This window comes from Elgaria multicarinata, chromosome 9, assembly GCF_023053635.1.
Source record: "Elgaria multicarinata webbii isolate HBS135686 ecotype San Diego chromosome 9, rElgMul1.1.pri, whole genome shotgun sequence".
Taxonomy (NCBI): domain Eukaryota; kingdom Metazoa; phylum Chordata; class Lepidosauria; order Squamata; family Anguidae; genus Elgaria; species Elgaria multicarinata.
In genome coordinates, this window is record NC_086179.1 from 61,165,063 (window position 1) to 61,177,088 (window position 12,026).

Consider the following 12,026-nt stretch of genomic DNA (forward strand, 5'->3'; position numbering starts at 1 on the left):
ACAGACCTTTTACTGCTGAGCTTCATTCTGTCAGGCTAAAAAGAATCCTCTAATGGAAACGCTGACAGATAATTGGCTATTCTGTTGCTCCTCTCAACAGTGCCACAGTTACAGCTTCACTTTAAATGTTATTTTATCAAGAAGATATATTGTCCAGGTTTCCTGATTCTTCAAACCATGATTTAGAGGATTGGAAAGATTATATTTGATCTGACGCCACCACATCTAAAGCAGACTTGTAAATAAGCCAACAAAACTTATGATCAGCCAGTGTTTTTAATAGTCTCCTGAGAAACTAGTGGACTGTATTTTCATGTTGGCTATGGGGAACAGGGAGCCTCTGCAACCAGTATGGAAATACAAGCTACTAGCCTCTTGACATGCTAATTTTAAAACTTGCCTGCTATCACATTCATAGAATCATAGAATAGCAGAGTTGGAAGGGGCCTACAAGGCCATCGAGTCCAACCCCCTGCTCAATGCAGGAATCCACCCTAAAGCATCCCTGACAGATGGTTGTCCAGCTGCCTCTTGAATGCCTCTAGTGTGGGAGAGCCCACAACCTCCCTAGGTAATTGATTCCACCGTCGCACTGCTCTAACAGTCAGGAAGTTTTTCCTGATGTCCAGCTGGAATCTGGCTTCCTTTAACTTGAGCCCGTTATTCCGTGTCCTGCACCGTGTTCATCCCTCCTCTGTTGTTGCCTTGCTGCCCATGTAGGTAGAGATGTGAAATTTCTGGAAATTTTGAAGCCATGGAAAAAAGCCGTTTTTTCCCGGGGGGTTTCGGGGAAAAAGAGAAATTTTGGTGGGGGGAAATGAAATAATGCAACATTAGCACTTTTTACAGATTGAAAGTCACTTTGTTACTTTAGTAACATAAAATGTAATTATGTCCAAGTTGGTTTGGCATAAAATTATTACATTTGGTATATTAAAAGTACAGTGTATTCAAACCATTATTACAAATTTAATTTACTTTTTTATGGTAACAAATGGAGCTACAAGCTCCTGAACTGTTTGTAACACCTGAACTGTAAGGAACTTCTTTGGTTCTGCCAGTTTATGGGGAGCAGGCAAAAAATCAATTTAAAACAACAACAGAAGAAACCACCAACATTAGTAACAAAGAAAATTATGTTTCTGCTAGTCCTCCAGCGTCAAGACATAAAGCACCCATTCCCATAAAAAGAACTGAGAAAAAAGGGGGAACCAAGATTCAATGAATATGCATGAAATTGAATCAGACTCATTTTCTGACCTATAGCTGTCACTATTAGTTTCAGTCTCTGCTTCAATGGCAGTGCCCCTCAGAGGCAGAAACGCATCTTGCTTTTGCATTTGAGAGTTGTAGTCTCAGTTTGCAACCTAGGACTTGCTTATCCTTGGTGCACAGACATTGTAATAATCTGATACTGTAGTTTTTAGAAATCATTTGGAGAAGTAAATATCTGAACACCTTGTCTTAAACATTTTATTCATCATGCTAAAATAAAACATCCCATAATCCGTTTTTTCTTCATTTTTTTCAATTTTTCCAATTTTGGGTTGGAAAAAACCAAAGGAGGCTTTGGGAAAAACCCGGTTATTTCCTAATTTTTCCGGGGGTTTTTCAGGCCTTCACATCCCTTCATGTAGGTAGGGGGAAGAGATCCATACTTCCTCTGCATGGAATTCCAAGTTGCTTACGGCAACCAGGTGAGTTGTTAAATATAAGGCTGCTTTCAAAGAAAAAAATTGCACTGAGACTGCAAATTTACTTTAACTTTAGACAGGCATCTTTACAAAAACTACTCAGATTAAGATGCCTATACTGTCTAAAATACCTATACTATGTCCCATCAGATACAATGTTATAACGTTTTCATAAGAAAAGTAACCTTTCTACTACAAATCACTGCTTTCATGTATGTTTATATTATTTTGAATAATCAGCCAAACACAGCACCAATAATCTGGGGTTGAATGGGGGGTCAAAAGGAATCCGCCTGTCTAGTCATTTTCCCACAAGGTCACTAGGAAGGATTTCCGATGTAATCAAACTGTAATCACAGAAGCTTGTCTTGCAAGACTTCCTGCTATTATTTCTGCAGGAGTACTAGCACTACAGTAAGGCAATTAACTCCAGGCACTCGCTACTATACAGTGGCCTCTCAAGAGATGTCTTCTCTGAAAACCACGATTACATAAGGACTGTAAATAAATCATTTCGCTAGCATGGGAACCCTAGATCCAGTGCATCAGCGTAGCTGCATGTCAAGAAATCATAGTGATAGGTTAAATGCTACAGTCAACAACATCCAGTCTGCCTGTGTTCAGACATTTCAGCAATCATGTTTTTTGCACAGCTAAAAGAGCTTAACACATGAATTGGCTAGGCTTTAGTTTTCCTGCATCCAGGACTTGAAATAGGCACAACTCACACAGCAAGGGGAGGGGGGAGTGTGAGAGCTAAAGTCAATGCTTGCTAGAGGGTCACAATCTTGCTATGGTTGCAATCTTATGCACATCTTCCTGAGAATAAGCCCCAATGAATACAGTGGAACTTACTTCTGAGTATACATACGTAAGATTGTGCTTCTGATCTCATACTATGAACTAGATTTTCCTTAATCTGGTGTCAGTCCTTGGGAAGAATCACACAGGTGCTTACACCCGCACCAAATTCTCTTACACCCCTGCCATTTCCATTGCACAAGCAGCCCCCACCACTGAGCAACCATGATTTAGCACTTCTGGGGCTAAATGAAAAGAATGGAAATGTTTGTTTCTGAAAGAAGGCAGGTTGGTGGAGCTCGCATAAGACCTCCACCGATCTGCCTCCTTCCAGAAACTAGCATTTCTGCATTTTTCAGGGCTTCCCCCCAAAAAAGCTAAATCTCCCTTGCGTTAAGTGGTGGATCCCACTTGTGCAATGGAATTGGCGGAACCCACCACCTGCAGAAGGGAATCAGCAACATGTAAGCACCCCACTGGATTCTGCCCCTAGTTAACAGACACCGGCAGAACCATGAAATGCTATGGAATTCACTGACATTAAAATATTAGCCAACATGCAAATTCACATAGGTATTTTCACATTCTACAAATTTATTGAGGCATTACTTTAGTTTTACATTTTGAAGACAGAATCGGGCATTATACCATCTCTGCATGCATCTTATTCTATAACTTATCAGCCACCTTTCCAGAAAAGACAACAACACAATTTCACAGAAAGTGATGTTCAATGAAACTAATCAAATTCAATAAAACCAGTTGTTAAAATATGGGTCTTATTCACTGACTCATTACAACACTCATTTGGGACTCTAGATTTTGCCACTCAGTTGTCCGCTACCAATTTCTTGGACACAGAAATAATTCTTGTACCTTAAAGAGAAAACCCTTTAACTTGATCCTGTAAGTCAAGGCAAGCTGAACTTTTAAGATTAATTCCCTTTGACCACTGGAGGCCACTATTGCTCTTCAAAAACAAGCTGCCTAACATTTGGCTAATTTCTTTGCTGTAGCTTTCAATAATTTCAGGTTTTAAGAAGAAAAGGCAAAGATTTCAGGCATTTATAGATTATTAGCATTCAAGTGAATGCTAATAATCTGTAAATTCTAAGTCCTTACCATAGCAATACATTTTAAAATTGTCATTAAGATATTTATCAGCTAAATTTTTGCACCTTCAAAAGATTTTCAACAAAATTTTCAGCAATACTACACCTTGCTGTACTAGCAAGTAATATTTTAACATGGGCCTTACATTGAGACACCTACCTATTCACATAGTATTGCATTGTAAGCAAAATAAATAAATAAATGGGGCAGATGTTTACAACCAGGGTAGAACACAACTGTGCTTCTGTGTCAAACAGCCAGCTCAGGCTGATGTTTTTATAGACTAAAAACAAATGAATACTTCTAAAATAATACTTTAGATACATTCTGTACTTCCAACATCATCATCCCAAATTCTGTAAAAACAAAATGAAGTTCACTCTACCACCCTTCTCCAGATTTTACTTACTAATTATAGTTACTATTATCTTCTACTATTAAGTTACTTTGGTGAAATATATTATAGTGCCCTCTTAGGAACAAACATAAGAAACTATCTTACACAAAGTCTGATGATTAGCTTAGTAGTATATATACTGTCTGGCAGCAGCTTTCCAGGGTTTCAGGCAGGACTCTGTCCCAACCCTACTGTGGAGATGCCAAAGACTGAACCTGGGATCATCCACATAAAATTAAAAGTATACCTCAGTGCTAAACTCCAACAAAAGGCTACAACAAAGTATTATGTTGGAAGTTCTCAACATAGATCACACAGGACCTGTCAATATCACACATAGATTAGCATCATGTCTCAGCCAGCAGATCAATAATAGACACATCAATCTAAATGTCAAGTTAATTATGAAACAATGCAGCCCATTTACTCCAAGTAATATTGTTACACAACTTTTCTTCTGTTCATGAGCGAACAGACATTCAGGCTAACAGTAATCAATAGGCCTGGCCTCTATGACAGGCAAACTAGCCAAGTAGTTTCATGAGAATATAATTTTACCATCACTATTAGCATTTAAATTTATAATCTACCCGACCCTTTACTGTTAGAAATGTATTGACCTTGGAGGTTGTGCTCTCTCTGAGATTAATTTCCTCTTCCTCAACACAATCCTCTAAAAGATGGTGTAAAGGCAAAGCGCCTTGCAAGCTTAAAGGATCTGGGGCTGTGCACAACAGAGTGAAGAGGACACACACCAGATGGTGGACGTTTTCTGACACCAGTTTCACAACTATCACCCCCAGTTTTGTGTCACCTGCAAATCAGGTAATGATTCTGTCCACTCCTTCATCTAAATCTCTGATAAAAGTTACTGAAGAATATAACGTCCAGGACAAAGCCCTGCAGCGCCCCCAAATGAAACGGCCTTCATTTGATGAGGAAATTTGGCAAGGAATCACAAGTGTGCACTGTGAATCTACCTAATAATGGCACTATAATTTAAACTGCATTTTATCAGTCTTCTGATCAAAATATAAAAAGAAACTTTGATAAATGCTTCACCAACGTTTTCTCATCCTTACTGAGCAGCAGGTCTACCATTTTCTTCCTCTTCCTTTGGACATCCCTGAGAACTCATTTTTTCTTGTTCTTAGCCTTAGCTGGCATGTTTGGTTCTAAGCTGGCATTTTCCTGGCAGAATGAGAGCAGCATGTATCTGCAGTTCCCAGCTCCTGATGATTTGGGGGATGGGGATGGATAGGAGGTAATAGGTAGGGAGAGATTAGGCCATATCACACCACACACGTGGGAGAGGGAAGAATTATGAGAAGTGGAGAGCTAGCCTGACTACCCTTGCAGAAAAATACAACTAAAGAGCCTCTCCAACCCACTCGTCCCATAGCTAGATTCCAAGCAAGTCCATACACACAGAATTCAAGGTATTTAGGGACAAATACCTTTTTGGAGTTTATAAGTCAAACCTTCAACTGTAGATGGAATGATAGGGAGTATCAATGCTGAAGTGCAAGGACATTGCCAACCTTTAAAGCAAAGCTTCAAGAATACTTTTTTTTTGTAAAGCTAACATTCAACTTGCTATGCACAAATTGATTTTAAATATATACAAACAACTGGTTCTAGAGATTTCAGAAGTGTATACAATTAAGTTTAAAAATCAAACAATACCTATAATCAGGCTGACGACTAGGATGGTCTTCTCTTGACCATCTATATTCTGGATCATCCTATAAAAGAAAAACAACGCCTGAAGATTAAAATTCAATACAATGTAAAATCCAAATTTGAAAAATAAAAGACTGTTACTTTTTAACTATACTTTAAACACAGTTAACTTCATCACATGTGTTTCAATTTCCCTGACAATACGTTTAATATTTGTGGCATACCCCCTGCCCCGAGCATATAACCCAATATTGTGTCTTCTACATACACTCAAGTTACTAAATACCACAAAATCAAAACAAATATTTTAAAGAGGGAATGAAAAAAATGCACTGATCAAACATTAAATCAAAAGATTAGAGGATGATTTGCTAAGTTTTTGCACCAAGAGATCAGCATGTATTATCAGGGATACAGTTTCATCTGTCTAAAAGACAATATTACTGCAGCAGTAATAGGCAGCCATCAAATATAGTACACTGGAACTGTAAAAATTCATTGCTGAAATGAACACAAAAGAGGTTATTCAAGTTTGAAGACGATTTATGCACCATTAAAGGTTATGTGTGTGTTATGTTGGTATCATAGTTACTTTATTACAAGGATTACATGGCAAGTTATGGTATACGAGACAAATATCAGGATTTGTCTCCTAATTACCCACATGTTTAGTTTTTAATCGTTTTTTAATGCTTTATGTGTGTATGTTCTGTGTTTTAGAGTTTTAAATTTTGTATACTTGTTTTTACCTCAATTTTAGAATTTCTGTAAACCGCCCAGAGAGCCCTGGCTATGGGAGCGGTATATAAATGCAATAAATAAATAAATAAATATTTAAGAGTGTAAAGATAGAAATACACAAAGCCCGTTTGGAGCATTTAGCTTCTAGCAATGCACCCATTAGGGGGAAAAATTAAACTTACAATTCTATGTGGTGGTTCATTTCTTCTTTCATGGGCAAAACCGCGACCTTCTCCATAGTCTCTATAGCCAACATGAGCATGACTATATTCATATCTACTGTAGGCTCCTTCCCCAGGTCTCTCTGGAAGTGGTGGTTTCTTGGGAGCGAAGCTCACTACTCGATGGTAGTCATCCTAAAAAAATTAATTATATGCAATTACCCAATTTTACAGAAATCTATTATGAAATAATTAAAGCCTAAACAACTAATAGGCATTGCCTTTTTAATACAACCAGTCAAAAAATTAAAGGCAATCATGCCAAACAACCCAGGAACAGCGAGTGCCTGGGTTATTTTCTAAATCAGATGCAAAGCAGCAAGTGGGCAGGAGGTCCCAACAACCCATGAATTGTCATCAATGCGAATGAGTTAATTCCATGATGCATTAAGATCATCATATAGAGGTTTTTAAAAAAGAATTAGATAAACAATTGAACTAGATAAAGCAGGGGTCCTCAATCTTTTTTAGCCAGTGGGCACATTAGGAATTTTGAGTGTTGTCATGGGCATTCTCACAAAATGGCTATCATGGTTGATGTGGCTAGTCACACCATACCAATTTCCAGAAGGCAAACTGGTGAGGCTAAAAGAAAAACAACTTGCCCAAGAACCTAAGTTACAAGGCAGAAGTGGGTTCTCAGTTTCAAAGCATAAAACCATGCTTTTGAACCCACAATCTTCTGCTCCAACACTCATTTCAAGAAAGCAATTGATGAGGCTCAAGGACAAGTAATAAGTCCAAGAAACTGAGTACAAGGCAGAGGTGGGATCTGAGCCCAAATGCCAAATCACATATTTGCCCCCATAATCACAATAAAATACCCATTTCACAAAAGGCAAACTGGTGATGCTCAGAGAAACACAGACAGCCAAAACATCTCCCCAAGACCCCCACACGTCCCCCCAAAAAACAGGCAGAACAAACATACTCTGGACATGTTCACACATAATGGTGGCAAATCATGAATTAGTTAATTAACCTATGATTTTTTGGGTCACATGCTGCGTGCGCATGAGCCACTTCCCATTTGAATATGCAACCTCCAATCAGCCTGATCGTAGGTTACTTTGTGATGTGAACCCAGTTCTGACCTGGTTCTCACGGTCACCACAACTTAAGCACAGCATGGTGGCTTGTTCAAACTGTGACGTGTGCTGAACATCATTTGCCTAATTACCCACATGGCCACAGCTTGTCATTTTGTCTGAACTGGAGCAGCTTGGCTTGTATGAGGGAGGGAAACATTCAAATAAATCACGACCTTTTGATGCGTTATCGGTTGGTTGTTTCCCACTCAAATAAACCATGCCACCCACCCAGGAACAGCTGGTCATGTTGCCTGTTTAGACAACATGACAAGCTAAGCCCGGGTGGGTAATTAGGCAAAAGATGCCCGGTACATGCCACAGCATAAACAAGCCACTGTAACTTGTTTAAGCCATGGTGACCATGTGAAGTAGGTCTTCAGGTTGCTCGTGGGTTAAACAACCCAAAATGAAACAACTAATTACAGCACACAACCCATGGGTTGTCATCATGTGCGAACTAGGTCAATTGAGTTCAAAATTAGCTTAATTCCATACCACATTGAGATCACCATGTAAAGGCCCTTAAAAGCGAACTCAATAATTAAACCAATTAATTAAAACACAATTTGCTACTGTTACGTGTGAACCAGGTCTCTTAAAAAAAAAACAAATACCAGGGGACCTCAAGGATAAAGGGTATTTATGTCAATGCAACCCAGTTTATTCTATCATTTTATGAACTTTTTACCATTATGTGTAAATTGTTTTGGAACATTTTTTTAATTGTCTGCTCATAAATACTAAGGGTGAGATACTTAGCCAACCTAGCTACTAAAACTACACAATTACCTGGTCTACCTGTCACACTAAGCCACAATGGACTGTCAGCACGGGTGGTTGCAGGGTGACTTAGGTTTGCACATAACAAAAAGCTACCGTGGGTGAATTTCCCTGCAGGGCTTCTTGTCGCGGCAGCGGCCATTTTGAATATTCAGGGTGTGGCTGAGGTGCACTATAGCTTCTCATTATGTGACAAGCCACCCACAACCCAAAAACACCCCAACAACCCACTTTCAGTGCATTCACAAATAAGAAACCGCAGTGGAGGCGCATAGAGCGTCAATGTGGCAGCGACTAATAAACCATGGTGGGTTGCAGTGATCATCGGAACCAGGTGTTAGTAGGATATCTGAACCCAGCACAACTCTTCCATCATGGATTGTTTTTCACAAATAAGACACCCTGAGAACCCATGGCTTGTAACAAGTTGTTTAGATTGGCTTATTCTCAGAGTGACTTGTCATGACGTCTGAACCTGGCAGAGGCTGGATTCACATGATCAGCAGGGGAAACCATGTAGTATGGGTTGTTTTCTGCACCCCTGGCCACCATTGCTTAATTATCCATGCCACATCGCAGGTAGCCATGTCATTCGATCGTGGTGTACAGCCTGCCAGGAGTAGCTTCTAATCCACTGCACAACCCCTGGCTTGTAATAGGGGATATGGGGTGAGTTAGAAGTTACCCACCACCACCACCATGCTGCATGCTGAGACTGGATAATATGGCAACCTGCAGTGTGTGTAATTAAGCAAATGCCGGGCATGTAAGCAGCAGGCAGAGAGAAACGACCCATAGTGCATAGTTTTCCCCCTATGATCGTGTGAACCCAGCCATTGCCTCTTCAGAATGGGTTGTTTAAAACGGCGAGAGAGCCACCTGGCAAAAAGCCCGGCTGGCTGCTCCTCATGATCTTGCTAATGATATCCTCTCTCTATCACATCTTGAAATGACCCTAGTCAATTTACTCCTCCACTTCGTTGCCTCAATAAACAGTGATACCTTTCCTCCTGGTTCAGAAAGATTTGCGCAAATTTAATGTTGTTGGTTTTTTGCACCTGCAGGAAGTCGCCACCTTTAGGGGAATTGGGGCAAATTTAACTTTAGCTGAGATTTGCACAAATCGACTAATGCACAGTAAGTATTATGCTTAAGCACAATAACTGTGCTAAAGCAAAATAGCTACTGTGCTTTAGTGGTTTTGCCTTGAAATTTGCATACAGTTACCTACCCAGTCCCTGTTCTGCCTTGAAATTTACGTATATTTCGCGACCCAGCTCACTCCTCTGTAACCTTCATATACATTTCTTTTATTACATTTATATACCGCCTCACAGCCGAAGCTCTCTGGGTGGTTTACGTTCTCGCACATATTTGTAAATGACTTGCAGGAAAGACTGAAATTAAAAGGTTCTGTCAGCAAGCAATGGAGACCAGTAGAGGGAAGTGACAAGCATTGAAGGGGCATGAATGCAGCTGCAAGAGAGGAGATTTCAGGTGTTATTACTTCAGTAGAATGTGAAGCAGTCTTTAAAATCAAAGGTGTTTGCTAGCAAGAGAAGCATTGAAGTGGAGGATGAAATTGAGAAGGACATGACAAGAGGGGGATAGGGTATGCTTGGCTAAACAATGGACAGGCACTTGGGCAAGAGCCTGAAAAAAAATGTTAACAGGTTCCTGCATTCTTAAGTGCTCAGAAAATTATTTCCTAGTTGTGATCAGATGCAGGAGGGCAGGGAGTAATTTCACTTGGGAAGCAGGGAAGTGGAGGATGAAATTGACAAGGGCATTGAAAAGCAAAGGAGATGGCTATGCTAGGCTCAATAGTGGGCAGGCGGTCTTTCAAAGACTTCCCTGTGTTCATTAAGACTCAGAAACATAAAGCTCTTTGGCAACCTGATGCAGGGGTGGGGGTGGGGTCTCCTTCAAGAGCCAGCAACCCAGAGGACAAATTGCAGAAATGGTGCTGGTGTAGGAAATGGGGAAATGAGAATTTCAGCCAACAGGAACCAGGAGGCCGAAGAGGAACTGAGGGAGAAACAAGACACAGTAAATCACCGAACGGGCAATCGTGTGTCAGGAGTAACGGATAAGCCACCCATCCAGCATGGCTTATTTTTAGGGTGGATTTGTGTGATGTGTGAACTCACCAAATGAATCAGGAAAAGACTGAATTAACTGGGTGTGGAGAGGGGCAATTCTGAGTTTTTCTTCCATTACATTTTATTTTCACTAATTTTCAAAAGGCAATTTAAATAAAGCTTGCTAATCATCTTTAAAATTCAAGAACTGTCCGTTCTTATTTAATGATGTCAACCGGTTGAAACATATTATTCCTGACTTGTTTGATAAAGATTTTCATTATTTCTCAAACGTAGAATATTTTTGGAAGATATAAACTTTGAATTATTTCCCACCCACCCGACAAAGTAGTGCAAAATTTCTCAAACCAGAATCCTAAAACATATTGATTGCATGCATTGTAAATTTGTGCTGTGATTTTTTAAAAAAAATCTTTTAAAATTAGCATTACATCTTCCTGATTACAAGAAGACGTGGAAGTAGAAATTAAAACATATAGAACAACTAATTACTCTTTACTGATATTAAAGATTGGTATCCACTGTGATAGGCCTTGGAACAAGGCTGTTCAATGCACACACCAAAAAAAATAAATCTCACTGGATATGCCTAACCCTAACTCTTTATATCATCAATGACAAAGTACTCTGCTCATAGCTATGGATAATTGAAGTCTGAGGTAAGATATTGTTAAAATGTATTATTAACATAAAATAAGAGCATGTTGTGAAAGGCAATACCAACTTGCAAACAATAGTAACAGTGAAAAATGAGAAGTCCAGCTCTAGCTGAAGTCTAACCTCTACTTTGTGTACTAAGTATACTGTGGACAGCCTGTAGCTGTCAGTTACTACAAAGAAGCTGTTATAGTCCTTAGTGGTTCCCAGTCAGACCTGTCAGCTTATATATTAGACAGCAAGATTAAAAAGGTCAAGTTTTGATATGCTATTTATGAATATTTTATTGACTCTCATGCCCATAGATAAAGGCCAATGAACTAGCAGCTATCGAGCTAATGTAAGTCTTTGGTCAGAGGGGGGCTGACAAACCACTGTCCAGGGGACTAGTGTGGTCTGGTAGTTTCTCAAGACAGAACACAAAGAAGAGCCTAGGATGAGGCAGAAGACAAGCTGAGATCACTAAAAGGCAGAAGCTATGAGAGCTAGCCAGGAGAGAAATACTCCATGGCAGCTATCCAGGATAACATCTGGGCAGAATGACAGCAGAAGGCAGTTGGCCTCAGGAAGCAGGAAGACTTCAGAGAGGCTGTAACCTGGTCCACAAGCCCCTGATCAGAAGAAAAACATTAAGGGAAAGCCTGCCAGAGCAAGAACATCAGCCTCAAGAAGCTGAGTCCATCATGAGTGACAACTGAGAGTCTATGTCCAACGTTGTATCCCTCTTGCGCAGCCTACCCCAACCT

The 12,026-nt window shown here is 39.8% G+C and overlaps 1 protein-coding gene across 5 annotated transcripts in view; it reads right to left on the minus strand.

The window, feature by feature from the left end:
• The window catches only part of PPHLN1 (periphilin 1), a 49,392-nt gene that overhangs the window by 28,730 nt on the left and 8,636 nt on the right, over positions 1-12,026 (minus strand). For all 5 annotated transcript variants that reach the window (XM_063133986.1, XM_063133988.1, XM_063133987.1 and 2 more), the window contains 2 exons: positions 6,612-6,785; positions 5,692-5,750 (listed from right to left, as the gene is read on the minus strand). In XM_063133986.1, coding sequence (XP_062990056.1) covers positions 5,692-5,750; positions 6,612-6,785 — 233 coding nt within the window. The remainder of the gene's footprint in view (positions 1-5,691; positions 5,751-6,611; positions 6,786-12,026) is intronic.